Raw genomic sequence first — 16,429 nt, 5'->3', positions numbered from 1 at the left:
GAAGGTGGCTCACATTAGGGAAGTAGGGTGGAGCTTGTGAGCACAGTTGGGATGACTTAGGTGGAAAATCAATATAAGACACAGGGTAAGGTCCAGAATATGTCATATTGAAAGAGCTCTGATGACCCTGTGGTTGTGATAATGGCATATTGTGAGAAACATACTGTGGCTGTAAACTTATACTAGGCATGTGAAAGTACTGAGGTGTTGAATAATATTGAGAAACAGGTGCCATCATCGTAGCTCCACTACTTAAAGCCATGCTATTCGAATAGCCCATCGGCAAAGAGACCATAGAACCCAGAAAATCAGGCAATTCCATACTCATCATATGTGTATTTGGGACACTAGTCATCGCACCGGTCATAAACGAACTATATAAAGGTAGTACTGATAGATCTGGAATTGCAGTATGAAAGTTACCCAAATCCGAGCTCCCGAGGGAAGCTGGGGGATGTACCGATGCTGGTGGTGACGACGACGACGACTTCGGTGACGACGAAAATCTGGGTGACGGCGAGCCCCCAGCTTGAGAAGTACCAGCACCCTCTAGTGGGTTCTTAGGACCCACCCGCAGCTGACGAATTTCGTCGAGCAATTCCGAGCGTAAGGCAGAATTCTGAGAGCGCATATACTCCAAGGACACCCTGATGTCTTGGAAATTAGCCGACGTTTGATCACGATGTAGCTGAAGATCCAACTCCAGTGGGTTAGGATCCTGATGGCGCAACGAAGATGAAGAACTGGGATGTGACGGCAGCGGAGGAAACTGTGAACTACTTGACGGCGGTGGTGGAGGTGGCGGCAGACCACCCTTCCGCGGTCCCATGAGAGGGCTCTGATACCACTTAATAGGAGTCTGGGTTTTAAAAAATAGAAATTGCAGAAGACTAGAGAAAGAAGAAAACGAAGAAGGCAAATTCTCATTGATTGTAAACAGCAGGGAATACATGACTTATATAGTCCAAGAGGTCACGAGCCAGTCATGCAGTAAGGGACAGTTGTCACCATCTACATCCTACATCAGTAACTAATTAAACGCAAAGTATTATGAATGAAACGGTACACCATCTAGAATGGCCTCACTGGACAAGTTAGTCCTTTAATTGGTGGGAGGCCCATCACCTTCTGACCTTGCTCTCTATTCCCAATCGGATCGGAGATTGTCGATGTCGTGGTGGTGGTGGTGGCACCAGATCAACGTTGTTCTCCGCCACCGACGCACTAGATCAACGTCGTGGTGGCGGTGGCGGTGTCAGCGGAGGTCAGCAGCCTGTGGAGAGTGGCTGCGCCGCTAAGGAAGAAGATGGTGACGGCAGTATTGCTCCCCAATCAGATCTGTGTGTGTGTGTGAGAGAGAGAGAGAGAGAGAGAGAGAGAGAGAGAGAAGTGAAGGAGGGTTGGTTTTGGTGACCAGAAATGACGGCGACGACAATGACGAGGTTGAGCATGAGAGAGAGAGAGAGAGAGTCGTGACCGGTGGTAGAGAGGAGAGAGAGGAATTAAATGTCATGGATGTAGTTTTTTAATTAGGTTGAGGGCAAAAATGTCAACTTAGTTTAAATTGTGTTAATGGGAATAAAAATCTATTGTTAGGGTAAGTGAGTTAATTTTGATCAATTTTAGTGCTTTGGATCAATAAGCCTTTTGTTTATCTATTGTATATATATACAAGAGTTCATCACATATCTAGTATGTTTTTGGTTTGTAGATTTTCTTTCCTTCATTTTATAACACTTTGAATTAATCAATTACATTTTTTTTTAATCAACATGCCATCAAATTCATTTAAATGGAGGAAGTTACAATAATAGGAGTCATAAAGGCCTACTTATCTATACTATTATTAAGAGAAGAGGGTTTGTTAGCCAAAATAAAAACAATTGACAGATTTAACCCTGAAAGATTAAAAAACTTTGAAAATAAATTAAATCACAAGGATAAATATGACAATTACAAAATGGATTTTTATTAAAAAAATAAAAAATAAATTTTCCCATCTCCACTTTTCTCTCCCAATATTTTCTCTGTGCAATAACTGTATTTTATTTTATTTTTTAATTATCTTTAAAAAAAAAATCTATTACACATGCAGAGCATGTATAAAGAACGCTAGTAACTCAAAGTCGGATCAACGGATCCAAACATACCATTTTTATTACAAAGAACACCTTGAGATAACAAGATAGCCAATAATATAACTCACTTATGTAAGCTCTGCGTTTGGGGAGGATAATTCGGAGAGAGTGAGAACTAGGGTTGGAGAGAGTTAACAAAAGTTATCAGCCTGTCCGGCGGCGCCCCCGCGTCGGTTGTGGCTCCCTGCTCCATCGACGAGTGGCGGGTGTTTCCGGACGGGATCTTGGGATCTCAGGGGTCCTCCTCTGCTCTTTGCTTTGCTGGTCAAGGTCTGGTACTTCTCTTCTTTTCTCTGAGATGGCATCGTCGGTGTGGAGGTCGGATAGGTGGTGGTCGGCGTGGAGTAAGTGGTCAGAGGCCAGATCATGGAGGCGGTATACCATGGATCGTATGGCGCTGACTTCTAATCTACGGTGGGTCGCTAGACGGAGATGGCAGCTGTGGTGGATCTGGGTTTTCAAGGTGGTGGGCATGGCAGAGGCAAGGTACAGTGAGTCTTTCATTGATTTCTTGGTGATAGATTTGATGTGGTTTGCTGTATGGTTTAGCAGGCACCTTCGACTTGGGGAGATTGAAGACATGGGGCTGCGGTGGTGGCTTGCCGGCGGGTCATCTGACGACAAGGGTGAGGAGTACTGTGGCGGCGACTTCTTTCTTTTGGTTAAAGTCTTGGTTTTAGTTAGGTTGCTTGTTAGTTTACTTTGGTTATTGGTTAGTTTACTTTGGTCAATAGTTGGTCCCTACTCGTTTGAGCTAGGGTTGGGTCAAATTGATGTGCCATGGATGTGGTGTCTTTCCTGGGGACGAGTTGGTGTAATTTTAGTTTTATCTTATGGTCAATGTGCTAACAAGCGATCCTTGCACGTGGTCTGGTTTCATTGGGACGCGGTGTGGAAGAGGGCGCTGGTTTCTCTGGCTGTTGTCTATGGGGTGTTATCGAGTTTCTCGGGGTTATCTGTAGCCTGTGAGGTTGGGCGAAATAAGTGGTTAGGGGTTGGGCTCTTTTGACTCATGGATGTCATCCTGGATGACGGACCCGTAACTAGTTCTGTTTTTAGGGAGGAGAGTGGGGAGTTCTTGTCCACCACCGGTCATTCCCATATTATGTAATCTTGGTTATTTTCAATAAAGGATTCTTATTCTAAAAAAAAAAAAAAAAACAAGATAGCCAATAAATTGCCTACGGCCCATAAAATAGTCGAGATGGAAACGGACAAAGCAAGAAAAATCGGGTCGGGCAGGGTCCGGTGTTACCGTAGTCCTTAGTTTGCTCGGTCAAAAAAGAAAAGAAAAAAGAAAAATCCACGAATTTGAAGAAAAATTACGATTAAAGTCGAGCAGCAGATCTGTCTCTCCTCCTTCCAGTTCTTCTCGACCCAAAAGATCCCTCTCATTTCTAACACTACACACCTTTTCAGATCGACCCAATAACCCCTAAGGTACTTCTCTCTCTCTTTCTTGCTTGACCTGCTTGTTTTGCCTTCAATAAATTTCGCACTTTGCCTTTTATTTTCTTTCAAATTAACGAAGATTCACTCCTCAGATTTCATTTTCCCGCCGTAAAGATAGCTAATTCGTGTAATTATGAACCTTTCTATTCTGTATCTGTTTGTGGGTAGTCATGGTTTTGTTAAATTTCGAGTCTTTGATATTTTCTGAGCTGTAGTAATATTTTTCTAGTTTTGGAGTTTGTTGTAGTTAGTATTAAGTAATCAAATTATTGCTAAGAGAATCAAGGAAAGGAAAGGATAGAGTTTTAGTGTGTTTTAGACTTTTAGACATGTATTTGATGTAGAAGTGGATTTTGCTGAGTTGTGTTTGCTTTCAGTAGGGACTAAATTTAAGATGGCTATGGTGGATGAGCCTCTATATCCAATTGCTGTTTTGATTGATGAGCTCAAGAACGAAGACATTCAACTGCGGTTGAACTCAATCCGCAGGCTCTCGACCATTGCTCGTGCATTGGGGGAGGACAGGACCAGGAAGGAACTGATTCCTTTCCTGAGCGAGAACAATGACGATGACGATGAGGTGCTTCTTGCAATGGCAGAGGAATTGGGGGTGTTTGTCCCCTATGTTGGCGGCGTAGAGCATGCCAATATTCTGCTCCCACCGTTGGAAACTCTATGCACTGTTGAGGAAACATGTGTGAGGGACAAGGCAGTGGAGTCGTTGGGTAGGATTGGGGCGCAAATGAGGGAACAGGACTTGGTTGAGTATTTCGTCCCTTTGGTCAAGGTATGATGGTTGATTCTCTTTGATTATCTCTATTATGTGGTTTGCCCTGTCATTATGGTTTAGTTCTTAGAGAAAATGTGACATGTACTATTGGTAATTAGGTGGTAGGAAATGAGAAGACACCTCAATATGAAATGTTCTGACGTATTTTCCTAACAGCAAATTTTGTAAACTTGAGAGGTAGTATCCTCAAAATGCTTGCACAGTCATAATGAGTGTAAAAGTGCCTGTTTAGGAAACAGATTACTAAAACAACACACTTCTGACCAAAAAACGGAGAAGAAGCTAAGATCTCACGCTAAAATTTCATTTAGGTTCATGCAATTTGGTTCAGCACTTCTGTATCCACCCTTATTTGTAGCAGTTTAGTTGTTCTGGATAATCTGGTGACACTTTGGCTTCATTTACTTTTAATATTAAGAGTAGCAATCAACTTGATCTTATTACCTCTTTATTCAACATATTTTTGGAGCCCTTTATTTTGATACATGATATTCTGGTTTGACTGCTGATGCATTGGGCAGTGGAGTGTCTGTAAAGGCTTGGTTATAGTTCACAATTCTAAAGTTTTATTCTTTTCTTTCCATTTCATTACATGTAGGAATTTCATCTACCTTTTTTTTTTGTTCTTTTCTGCCATATGGGGAATGTACTACTGTGGTATGGTTTGACTAAGAGTTTCTTTGTTTTGCCTACTGTTATCTCAATTATACAGAGGCTGGCTGCAGGCGAGTGGTTTACTGCTCGTGTTTCATCGTGTGGTTTGTTTCATATTGCTTACTCTAGTGCCCCTGAATCTATAAAAACTGAACTTCGAACTATATACAATCAATTGTGCCAAGATGACATGCCCATGGTTAGAAGATCTGCTGCAACTAACCTGGGAAAATTTGCTGCGACTGTTGAAGCTGCCCACCTCAAAACTGAGGTCATGTCTATATTTGAGGATTTGACACAGGATGGTATGCCCTCATGGATTTCCTGGTTTTGCTCTTCAACTATATTATCTTAGGTTTGTTACTTACATACGATGGTGTTAATTTCATATTGCATGAAGTATGAATTGACTCTAATCACTCATGTATTCAGATCAAGATTCTGTTCGGTTATTGGCTGTCGAGGGTTGTGCAGCTCTTGGGAAGTTGTTGGAACCTCAAGATTGTGTTGCCCATATTCTTCCTGTCATTGTCAATTTTTCACAGGTACAGCATATGTTTGAATGTTAGTACTTTACATGACAACCAGCACATCATATTGCTTCTTTTTTGTAATTTTGCTAACACATTTTGAATTATTAATAGCATTCTGTTATGTAATATTGGCAATACATGTGATGCAAACACGTTCCTTTTACCAGGATAAGTCATGGCGTGTTCGTTACATGGTTGCAAATCAATTATACGAGCTGTGTGAAGCTGTTGGCCCAGAAGCCACCAGGTAATCAATTTATATGTCATTTGGAAGTCCTTTTTTCATTCTGTGTTACTTGAATGTTATAATTCTTTAACTGCCAATATACTATCTGATCTCTGTATCTATCCCTGCTTATTTTTTCATTTGTATGGCTTATTACTATGCTGTGCAGGACTTTCTTTTGGCTATATAGTTTCAAGTTGGACCATGAGATAATAGTTTTCTTGATATTTATATTTGTGATTTGAGTCACCATCTTAGTAATAGTTTGAGAACTTGCCAGTTGACTTCTAATTGATGGTTGTTGTGATGTTGACATTCTTTAGGTCAGACCTGGTGCCTGCCTATGTTCGTCTTCTTCGCGATAATGAGGCTGAGGTGCGGATTGCTGCTGCAGGAAAAGTAACCAAGTTTTGCCGAATTTTGGACCCAGAACTTGCCGTTCAGCACATCCTACCATTTGTTAAGGTACACATCTTAACTTATATTTTGTTTTAAATAGTTTGTTTGATTAGTCTTGATGCAGTTCTGATGTGCGACTTTAGCTTTATAACTTATAAAGTTTGCTTGCTATAGGAATTGTCAACAGATTCATCCCAGCACGTTCGCTCTGCATTGGCTTCAGTGATAATGGGAATGGCACCAGTTTTAGGAAAGGCAAGAATCTTCTGTTGACTTTTCTATATAATTCATAAAACTAACCATGCTCTCCTGATCCTTATATTAATTCATTTTCTGTTGGTGGTTGCAGGATGCAACCATAGAGCAACTGCTGCCTATTTTCCTTTCTCTTCTCAAAGATGAGTTTCCAGATGTCCGGCTGAACATTATTAGCAAGCTTGATCAAGTCAACCAGGTATGTTCAAATGTTTTTCTATCTGTATTTATATGTATGCCTCTGTCCAACAGAGTCGTCTCATTTAATTCATATGGTTTTGCCCGCAACCACTGTTAAATTATTCAACAGACTATTGTCTTAAGGATATTGGTTTATGTTTTCCCATTGAATTTGAGCCGTTCTTGGTAATTTACCTGGTGCAGGTAATTGGAATTGATCTGCTGTCCCAGTCTCTACTGCCAGCAATTGTGGAACTGGCAGAGGATAGACATTGGAGGGTTCGGCTTGCGATAATAGAATATATCCCTTTATTGGCAAGTCAGTTGGGTGTGGGGTTTTTCGATGATAAGCTTGGTTCTCTTTGCATGCAGTGGTTAAATGATAAGGTTTGTGCAGCCTTTGAGATTGATAAATAGTTTTTCAACATCTCATTCTTATTGCTTTCAGAAAGCCAAGAAGAAGAAAAAGAACTTGATGCTTCTGCTTTTTGTTCTTTCTATTTCATCATCAGAAAGAATTTTGTTACCTTATATTTACTTTTACTTGTCTAGAAGTAAAAACATGGGAATCTTATCTGGTGGTTAACGACTTCCTCTGGTTTTAAAATTTTGAAATGGCAGTAGTCTGTCATGCAGTATAGGCTGGGAAACCTCTTTTTTGAAATTTACTGACAAAATTGTTGTTGATGGTAGGTTTACTCAATACGTGATGCAGCTGCTAATAATGTGAAGCGCCTTGCAGAAGAATTTGGCCCTGATTGGGCCATGCAGCATATAGTCCCACAGGTTTCTATTCTTTTCTTATTTTAGATTGGACTAAAATGTATCTATGACTAGGTTTGTACTTTTATAGCACTAAGGGCTAGTTAGGTACCTTTAGGCTGAGTCATTTGTTACTCTTGTTTAAATCTGGCAATCTGTTGACAGGTTTTGGAAATGATTAACAACCCTCACTATTTGTATCGGATGACCATTCTACATGCAATTTCCCTACTTGCCCCTGTTATGGGATCAGAAATTACTTGTTCCAAACTTCTACCGGTGGTTATCACTGCATCAAAAGATAGGTAAATATTACTAGCTATGACACTTAATTTTTCTCTTTGCCTGATTTAACTTAGCTGTTGTGCTGATAATTGCTTCTTTTAGGGTTCCAAACATCAAGTTCAATGTCGCCAAGGTGTTGCAGTCACTTATTCCTATAGTTGATCAATCTGTAAGTAAATACTGTCTTTATGCATAGGCATGTAAAATTCAAAGTACAAACTAAAACTCTCTTTCAACAGATACAATAATGATTGTTATCAGTTATCACAGGAGGATTTTTGCTGAATATGCTAAACTTTCAGCAGTTCTTGCATTTCCCATTGTTTAACATCAGAAGAAAGCTCTGTTTGAGTATAATTGTGGTTACCACTCACTCCAGGAGGGTTAACATATGTAATTTCATTTATCATATAGGTTTGACTGCGATGGGGATTGCATACTCTTGTTTTTTTGGTTTAATGATTGCATACTCTGGTTAAATGTGGTGAACGAAATGGTCAGAATAGATAATTACTGGGTTGCCATATTTACAAATGATGCCTTGCCTTCCACATGAAAAAAAAAAAACATTTGAAGATTGATTCATATACGTAGCGAATGAATATTCTGAAGTGCTTTGTAATAGACATGTAACCTGAACGGTGCTTTAATGCACAGGTGGTGGAGAAGATGATTCGTCCCTGTTTGGTTGAGCTCAGTGAAGATCCAGACGTTGATGTAAGATCTTTTGCGACCCAAGCACTACAGTCAAGTGACGTCATGATGTCTAACTAGTGAGATATTGTCCTTAGATTCTATATTGTTCAAAGTTTTACCTTATTTCTTTTTGTTCCCTTTGTATGTTGAGTACAATTCTCTCCTGTATCTAATGTCTTACTTGAGACGCAGAGGTTCTGTGGTCCACTTAGCAATTTGTCATAATTGTGATTTCGTTTGTAGTACATTTGTCCATTTTCGTAATAGTATTCTTACATGCCACTCTGGTTAAAGTTTTGATGAACTGTTTTCTTTGGCCTTTGGAAGCACGCCAGAATGTTCTTTTCAACGTCATTCATTGATTACATAGCTATTGAATATTGGCATACTTAATGCTACACGATATTACAGTACTTGACAAAAACAGAGAATCAAGTATCTGGATGGACAGAGTGGAAAAGTAGAACTTGTTGAGTTGTTGTCTTGTTGATTTCTCTGAATGGTTTCCAAGCAGAACTCGTGCAAATTTAGGCCTCCAAAATAATACTTGTTGCAAAGATCATGTGCCACATTTGATCTTTGTTAAACTTAGTTTCTGCCAGTCCCTTGAGTGGTAAGTTTCTCTAGTACTTAATTTTCATTCATCTCACCAAGGAAGTTGGTACTCCTCTTTGTTACTTTGTGTAGTAATTCGTTTAGTCTCTCTCATCATTAGACTCTTGTGCTTTTATCACAGGGCAATAGATTTGGTTATGCACAACTCAAACCTACAATGACTTGTTACAATTGTCTCTAAAATTCAAAGGCGGCTAGTGGAATAAAAGCGATGCAAAATTATGTACTTCGGTCTAGCAAAGTCGTATATTTTCTTTTAGTGGTTGTGATTGTTTGTTAATAGCTTTAATTTTCAATCTCTGTATTCATATAAGCGAAATCATGCATAGCGACTCATCCCAAAGGGCGAGAGTTATTACTTGAGCAATTTCACCTACTTGGTTGATGATAACAAAACCAGGAGTAAGGACAAACCCCGAAACCTTTCCAAAAGAAAGTGAAGTCATGACTCATAACATATTGCGACGCTTCTGCAAAACACAAAACAGCAAAAACCAGGACCGACTCCGAGTACAGATAGTCAAACATTCATGTCATGAGGGATGCCAAAAAGGTCGAACGGGCTAGCTGGTTGAGCATAATTTTCTTAATCAGTTATTGACCAAGTGAACTCGGAAGGACATAACTAGTAAACAATCCGCATAAGTGGTTTTCGGACTAAATTGGACGCCGCATAGAGGGTTATCCTATTGCACAACCCTCATGAGGCCCAACTATCAACAACAAAACCCAAGAAGGCCCAAAGAGACCCGGCCTGCCATGTAGCATCGGTTATTGTAGGAAAAGTATTTTCGTAGGACCAAAACTCAAAACGCGCTGCCTATGATTTGAAGACTAGAGTCAATTGGGGGGACACGCAATCAAAACGATCACGTCCGTTGAAAACCAATCGCACGGCCGTAGTAATACCATACAGTGAAGCAAAATTTACTCGCTCTTTTTCTCTTGTCTATCTATAAATTTCAACCCCCGATTTTTCACTCTCTCTCTTCTCTCTCCATTAATCTTCTCTGCACTCTCTCCCCCAGACTCCTCCCTATAAATAGAGAGAGTACATCTCAGGCTTTGGCTCTGGAGGTAAATTTTGGATGCATTAGCGACTCAGTTGGATCCTCTCACCCACTGATCGGATCTAAGGTACGGTTTTCTTCACCCCTAGGTTTCCGATTCAGATCTGTTTGCTTCTGCTTCTTATCTCTTTCGCGTTTCGATTGATTTGCGATATCAACTTCGTTAGAGTGGATGCGATTTCGTTTGTGAATTTGTGGTTGAATTTTGATTTGATTGGATTGGATTACAGTGATCGCGGTGGTGAAAGATGTTGACCAAGTTCGAGACGAAGAGTAATAGAGTGAAGGGACTGAGCTTCCACACTAAGAGGCCGTGGATCCTCGCGAGTCTGCACAGCGGTGTGATCCAGCTATGGGACTACCGTATGGGGACTCTCATTGATCGATTCGATGAGCACGACGGCCCTGTTCGCGGTGTTCATTTCCACAAATCTCAGCCTCTCTTTGTGTCTGGAGGTACAGATTTCGTATGTACATGTGTATTTTCGGATTGGTTGGCATTTTGATATGTGCAATTGTATTTTGGTGTTTACGGTATCTGGTTTTGGTTTGTTGTTGTTGCGAATCGTATAGATCTAGGTTGAAGCAAACTGTAATTAGAAAAATGGAAGAGGAATTTTGAATTGGATGCCATGAGAATGTGAAATTGATATAAACTGACCTGGATAGCAGTATTGGAATGCTGGTGTATATGATTTATTAAAGTTCCAATTGATAGAGCACGTAGTGTGGTTTATCAGACTCAGACGATATATCGTTCAAGTTTGTTGTTTTCAATTTTTATCTAGAATTAGCCATTGTTGGAGGAGATGTAAAATTTCCAAAAATATTTGAAAATTATTGGAGGAAGATTCTAGTTGCAGCAATAGACAATAAAGAATGCTTCCGTACCATGCCACCATTTTGTGAGTGGGTTATACATAAAAGTCAATCAGATTCCAGATTTCATATGATGTTTCTATTACATGTAAGCAATTTTATTGATTTTTTTTCCAGTAGGACAAGCAATTTTACTTATGATCAACAGTGGTGGCTACATAAATAAACGAATGAACTCTTTTTTTCCTTGACACCTTCTTATGACTGATCTAGAAATAGAGCAAGTTTTATTTTCACATTTATTGTAATGCTGGCCGTTTAGCTTAACTACTTTCAGATTCCGTAATATCTTTTTTGGAAACTTTATGGTGTTAGAGTTTAGAAATAGCTTACAATGAAACTAAATTGATTAAGTATGAGTGTTGTTGGCAAACAAGCTCCCTTCCCTTGATTAGTTGATACCCATGTTACTCTTGCACAAATTGATTTACCCCTGGGGATAGGGGATTCTGTATCTTATTTTTATAGACGTTGATTAACTTGTATATGGTGCAGTTTAAGTTTTAATTGGTCTGTGTTGGGTTTTTGCAGGGGACGATTACAAGATTAAAGTTTGGAACTACAAGATGCATAGATGTCTTTTTACTCTTCTTGGGCATCTAGATTATATCCGAACCGTGCAATTTCACCATGAGTACCCATGGATTGTAAGTGCCAGTGATGACCAGACTATTCGTATATGGAACTGGCAGTCGCGCACTTGTATTTCAGTTTTGACAGGCCACAATCATTATGTTATGTGTGCCTCATTCCATCCTAAAGAAGACCTTGTCGTATCTGCCTCCTTGGATCAGACTGTCCGTGTTTGGGATATTGGTTCTCTGAAAAAGAAGTCTGTGTCCCCTGCGGATGACATACTGCGACTAAGTCAGATGAACACAGATCTTTTTGGTGGTGTTGATGCTGTTGTTAAGTATGTCTTGGAAGGGCATGACCGAGGTGTCAATTGGGCTTCATTCCACCCCAACCTGCCCCTCATTGTCTCAGGAGCAGACGATCGCCAAGTTAAATTGTGGCGGATGAATGGTATGAAATGATAACCTTGCTTTCTTCCTTATCTAATTTTCTGCTCTATATGAGGAAGCTGCCTTTGTCAATTCAATTCCTGGTAGCATTAGTAGACTGTGTACTATTGATTTATAGCTGTTTGGCATGTACTTCACATATTCCCATTGACCTCCTATCTAAAAATGAACAATATGATCCTTTTGCTTTCTTCACAAGCAGATTTGTTTCATGCCTTCTTCACAATTTTATGTGTCACTTTTTCTTTCTTGCAAGTTTGGTTTATAGTTTGAACTTTGAGGTGAGTGGAAAAGTGGAAGAAAGAAACTTATGAGATTGGGAGTGGTGGGGGTAGCTACTTATCGAACCAAGTTATGAGTTCGGTTGAGTAATGTACTGTCAGTTATTACATTCTTATGTTGTTTCAGAGGAAGTGTATTTTTATATAGTTTGTACCTTTTTTCAAGCAAAAGGAGCTTTTGTCTTAAATGAAAAAGATAATGCTTTTCAGAGAAATCCATGAAATAATATTTTTGAAATTTATAAAATTTATACGTGTCTGTAATCCGTAGACTAGGCCTGAATGTCTAATTACTGTGGATTCTTTAGAAACCAAAAGGTTGTACTGCTCCCGAGTAATCTGTACTGTCATTCTAGTGCCTGGAATCATTTCAGTTATTGATTTAAATAGTTCACCCTGTTTTTCAGATACTAAGGCTTGGGAAGTGGACACGTTGAGAGGTCACATGAATAATGTTTCATGTGTTATGTTTCATGCTAAGCAGGATATAATCGTATCCAACTCAGAGGACAAAAGTATCCGTGTCTGGGATGTGACAAAGCGAACTGGAATTCAAACTTTCCGACGAGAGCATGATCGCTTTTGGATTCTTTCATCTCACCCTGAAATGAATCTATTAGCAGCAGGTCATGACAGTGGGATGATCGTCTTTAAGTTAGAGAGGGAAAGACCGGCCTTTGCCGTCAGTGGTGATTCTCTGTTCTATGCTAAAGACCGCTTTTTGAAGTTCTACGAGTTTTCAACCCAGAGAGATACACAAGTTATTCCAATTCGACGACCTGGTTCTATCACTTTAAATCAAAGTCCAAGGACCCTTTCTTACAGTCCTTCAGAAAATGCGGTTCTTGTTTGCTCAGACTTGGACGGGGGATCCTATGAGTTGTATTTCATACCCAGGGACAGCATTACTAGGGGTGACAGTGTGCAAGATGCTAAGAGAGGTGTTGGTGGTTCAGCTGTGTTTGTAGCACGGAATAGGTTTGCTGTGCTTGAGAAAAGCACAAACTCTGTCCTGGTAAAGAATTTGAGGAATGAGGTTGTTAAAAAGACACCCCTTCCTTTTGCTGCTGATGCAATATTCTACGCTGGAACAGGTAATTTGCTGTGTAGGTCAGACGACAAAGTGTTTATATTTGATCTCCAGCAGAGGACTGTTCTTGGTGAACTTCAAACCCCCTTTGTCAAGTATGTTGTTTGGTCTAATGACATGGAAAGTATTGCCTTGCTCAGCAAACATGCCATAATTATTGCTAGCAAGAGGCTTGTGCACCAGTGCACTCTTCATGAGACAATCCGTGTAAAGAGTGGTGGTTGGGATGACAACGGTGTTTTCATTTATTCAACTCTGAATCACATTAAATATTGTCTACCTAATGGAGATAGTGGAATAATCAGAACGCTTGATGTTCCTATCTACATTACGAAAGTTTCTGCAAACACTATCTTTTGCTTGGATCGGGATGGGAAAAATAAGGCCATAGTTATTGATGCCACAGAATACATCTTCAAGTTATCCCTTTTGAAGAAGAAATATGACAATGTTATGAGCATGATAAGGAACTCACAGCTCTGTGGGCAGGCGATGATAGCTTATCTGCAACAGAAGGGGTTCCCCGAAGTTGCCCTCCATTTTGTGAAAGATGAAAGAACTAGATTCAATCTGGCATTAGAGAGTGGGAATATTCAAATTGCGGTTGAATCTGCCACAGCAATTGATGAAAAAGATTACTGGTATAGGTTGGGTGTGGAGGCTCTTCGACAGGGCAATGCAGGTATTGTGGAACACAGCTGTGACATAATTGTTTAATTTTCTCTGTTTATGTATTTTACCAGGTGTCTGTAAAGCTATTTTGTTTGTGGACGCTTTGTGCACTGTTTTGCGTTGGTCTCTTTTTTTTTCCCTTTTAATTGAGTATCTGTTTCTCATAAAAAATGCAGGTATTGTAGAGTTTGCCTACCAGAGGACCAAAAATTTTGAAAGGCTGTCTTTCCTTTATCTCATAAATGGTAATATGCAGAAACTGTCCAAGATGCTGAAAATTGCTGAGGTCAAGAATGATGTCATGGGTCAGTTTCACAATGCACTGTATCTGGGGAATGTTGAGGAGCGCATTAAGATATTGGAGAATGTTGGTCACTTGCCCCTTGCTTATATTACAGCAAAAACTCATGGGCTGCATGATGTTGCCGAAAGGCTAGCAGCTGAGTTGGGGGATAATCTTCCAACTTTGCCTGAGGGTAAAGCACCACCAACTCTTTTGACTCCCCCAACACCAATCATGTGTGGTAGTGATTGGCCACTTCTCAGAGTAATGAGAGGTATATTTGAAGGTGGGTTGGATAATATCGGCAGGGGAGCTGTGGATGAAGAGGATGAGGCTGTTGATGGTGACTGGGGTGAGGAGCTGGACATGGTTGATGTTGATGGGTTACAAAATGGAGTTGCCCTTCCAGGTTTGGAAGGTGAGGAAGTGCCTGGAGAAGATGATGGAGAGGGAGGATGGGACCTTGAAGATTTGGAGCTCCCACCTGAAGCTGACACACCTAGGACTTCTGTTAATACTCATTCATCAGTTTTTGTTGCTCCAACTACTGGCATGCCTGTAAGCCAGATTTGGATCCAGAGATCATCTCTTGCCGCTGAGCATGCCGCTGCAGGCCATTTTGATACTGCGATGCGGTTGCTGAACAGGCAACTTGGGATTAAAAACTTCACTCCTTTGAGGCAATTGTTCCTCGATCTTCACTCTGGAAGCCACAGCTATCTACGGGCATTTTCGTCTGCTCCAGTGATATCATTAGCAGTTGAGCGTGGGTGGAATGAAACTACCACGCCAAATGTCAGAAACCCACCAGCACTTGTGTTCAATTTTTCTCAGTTGGAAGAGAAACTCAAAGCTGGTTACAAGGCTACAACTGCTGGGAAGTTCACTGAAGCTCTCAGGCTCTTTCTTAGCATTCTTCATACAATTCCTTTGATTGTTGTTGATTCAAGGAGAGAAGTTGATGAAGTTAAGGAGTTAATTGTAATAGTCAAGGAATATGTTCTGGGATTGCAAATGGAGCTGAAGAGAAGGGAAATGAAAGATAATCCAGTACGTCAGCAGGAGCTTGCAGCTTATTTCACACACTGCAATCTTCAATTGCCTCACTTAAGGCTTGCTTTGCTTAATGCAATGACAGTTTGCTACAAGGCAAAGAACCTTGCCACTGCAGCTAACTTTGCCAGACGGCTATTGGAGACGAACCCCACCGTTGAGAGTCAGGCAAAGTTACCCAGGCAAGTGCTGCAGGCGGCAGAGAAGAATATGACTGATGCTTCTCAACTGAACTATGACTTCAGAAATCCCTTTGTGACTTGTGGGGCAACATATGTACCAATTTACCGAGGACAGAAGGACGTCTCTTGCCCTTACTGTAGCTCACGGTTTGTGCCAAGCCAAGAAGGGAAGCTCTGTACTGTTTGTGATCTTGCAGTGGTTGGTGCAGATGCTTCGGGGTTGCTATGTTCTCCATCTCAGATTCGATAATCAGGCTGCAGGACTAGGAGGATTCATCCTTTTTGCAGCAGTTGCGGTCGTGTCAATGTGCCAGTAAATTGGTAAGAAAATACTGGAGAAGAGTCAACATTCATATGATTTGTTTGCAATTTCTTTATTTCTTGGTCTTTTCCAATTTCCTTTCTTTGAATAGCCTGTGTCGGTAAGAATGGCTTGAACATGCCAAACTCTCGGGGGCTTTTTGTTCTCCTGAGCTGTGCTGCAGTTCTATAATATGGTTGTGCATTATCCAGTTGAAAAGCCTCATGGATTAGGTTTCTGAATTGATTTAATATTTGTGCATGTCTTGTCCACGGATGATCAATTGTTAGACAGCATATACTTAAATGCCATAAATGTAGTCTCAAATGCGTGTTTTTCTGTTTTGTAGACAAACCATCAGCTAGACAAGCAGGCGGATTGATGCTCTGTTTTCGGAAAGTAGGTGCTATTTTTTCTTGACCCGTGGGTGGTGTATTACTCATAGTGAACTTTTGAGTCTAGTTTGAGCAAATTTTTTTTGTTGAGATGGTTATGTAATATTAAGCAGATTATGCTCACAAATATTAATGGTATAGTTACTTTTAAATGGTCATGGTTATAGTTTGTTATTTTCATGATAATTCAATCATATTTGAGAAATCGCGAAT

General features: G+C 40.3%; 2 protein-coding genes across 3 annotated transcripts; both read left to right on the top strand.

Moving 5' to 3' along the window:
- The first annotated feature begins 3,422 nt into the window (after window positions 1–3,422).
- LOC112179072 (serine/threonine-protein phosphatase 2A 65 kDa regulatory subunit A beta isoform) lies at window positions 3,423–8,667 on the top strand. Of its 2 annotated transcripts, none has more exons than XM_024317386.2 (13): window positions 3,423–3,578; window positions 3,971–4,377; window positions 5,093–5,339; window positions 5,467–5,579; window positions 5,735–5,814; window positions 6,117–6,258; window positions 6,367–6,447; window positions 6,542–6,646; window positions 6,832–7,014; window positions 7,321–7,413; window positions 7,555–7,694; window positions 7,777–7,843; window positions 8,332–8,667. In XM_024317386.2, exons 2-13 carry the CDS (start codon window positions 3,985–3,987, stop codon window positions 8,446–8,448), a joined length of 1,761 nt encoding a protein of 586 aa, XP_024173154.1. In that variant the 5' UTR covers window positions 3,423–3,578; window positions 3,971–3,984; the 3' UTR covers window positions 8,449–8,667. The 2 variants fall into 2 exon arrangements, with proteins under 2 accessions (XP_024173154.1, XP_024173153.1); XM_024317385.2 differs by having other exon boundaries at window positions 3,424–3,578; window positions 3,968–4,377.
- A 1,294-nt stretch (window positions 8,668–9,961) lies between these two features.
- On the top strand, window positions 9,962–16,421 carry LOC112178814 (coatomer subunit alpha-1). Its single transcript, XM_024317042.2, has 6 exons — window positions 9,962–10,122; window positions 10,286–10,511; window positions 11,466–11,960; window positions 12,648–14,012; window positions 14,179–15,841; window positions 16,171–16,421. Exons 2-5 carry the CDS (start codon window positions 10,304–10,306, stop codon window positions 15,768–15,770), a joined length of 3,660 nt encoding a protein of 1,219 aa, XP_024172810.1. The 5' UTR covers window positions 9,962–10,122; window positions 10,286–10,303; the 3' UTR covers window positions 15,771–15,841; window positions 16,171–16,421.
- The last annotated feature ends 8 nt before the right edge of the window (window positions 16,422–16,429 follow it).

Source organism: Rosa chinensis, chromosome 7 (genome assembly GCF_002994745.2).
Source record: "Rosa chinensis cultivar Old Blush chromosome 7, RchiOBHm-V2, whole genome shotgun sequence".
In the NCBI taxonomy this organism is placed as follows: Eukaryota; Viridiplantae; Streptophyta; class Magnoliopsida; order Rosales; family Rosaceae; genus Rosa; species Rosa chinensis.
The sequence above is the reverse complement of the archived record's forward strand: the minus strand, read 5'-3'. Positions and strand labels throughout refer to the sequence as shown.

Bases quoted from the DNA above. Each gene is read 5' to 3' on its own strand.
- LOC112179072 (XM_024317386.2), top strand. From the start codon at position 3,985: ATGGCTATGGTGGATGAGCCTCTATATCCAATTGCTGTTTTGATTGAT. The intron at 5,340-5,466 runs GTATGCCCTCAT...TCATGTATTCAG, and splicing joins TGAGGATTTGACACAGGATG to ATCAAGATTCTGTTCGGTTA. The intron at 5,815-6,116 runs GTAATCAATTTA...GACATTCTTTAG, and splicing joins GTTGGCCCAGAAGCCACCAG to GTCAGACCTGGTGCCTGCCT.
- LOC112178814 (XM_024317042.2), top strand. From the start codon at position 10,304: ATGTTGACCAAGTTCGAGACGAAGAGTAATAGAGTGAAGGGACTGAGC. The intron at 11,961-12,647 runs GTATGAAATGAT...CCTGTTTTTCAG, and splicing joins TAAATTGTGGCGGATGAATG to ATACTAAGGCTTGGGAAGTG. The intron at 14,013-14,178 runs GTATTGTGGAAC...TAAAAAATGCAG, and splicing joins TCTTCGACAGGGCAATGCAG to GTATTGTAGAGTTTGCCTAC.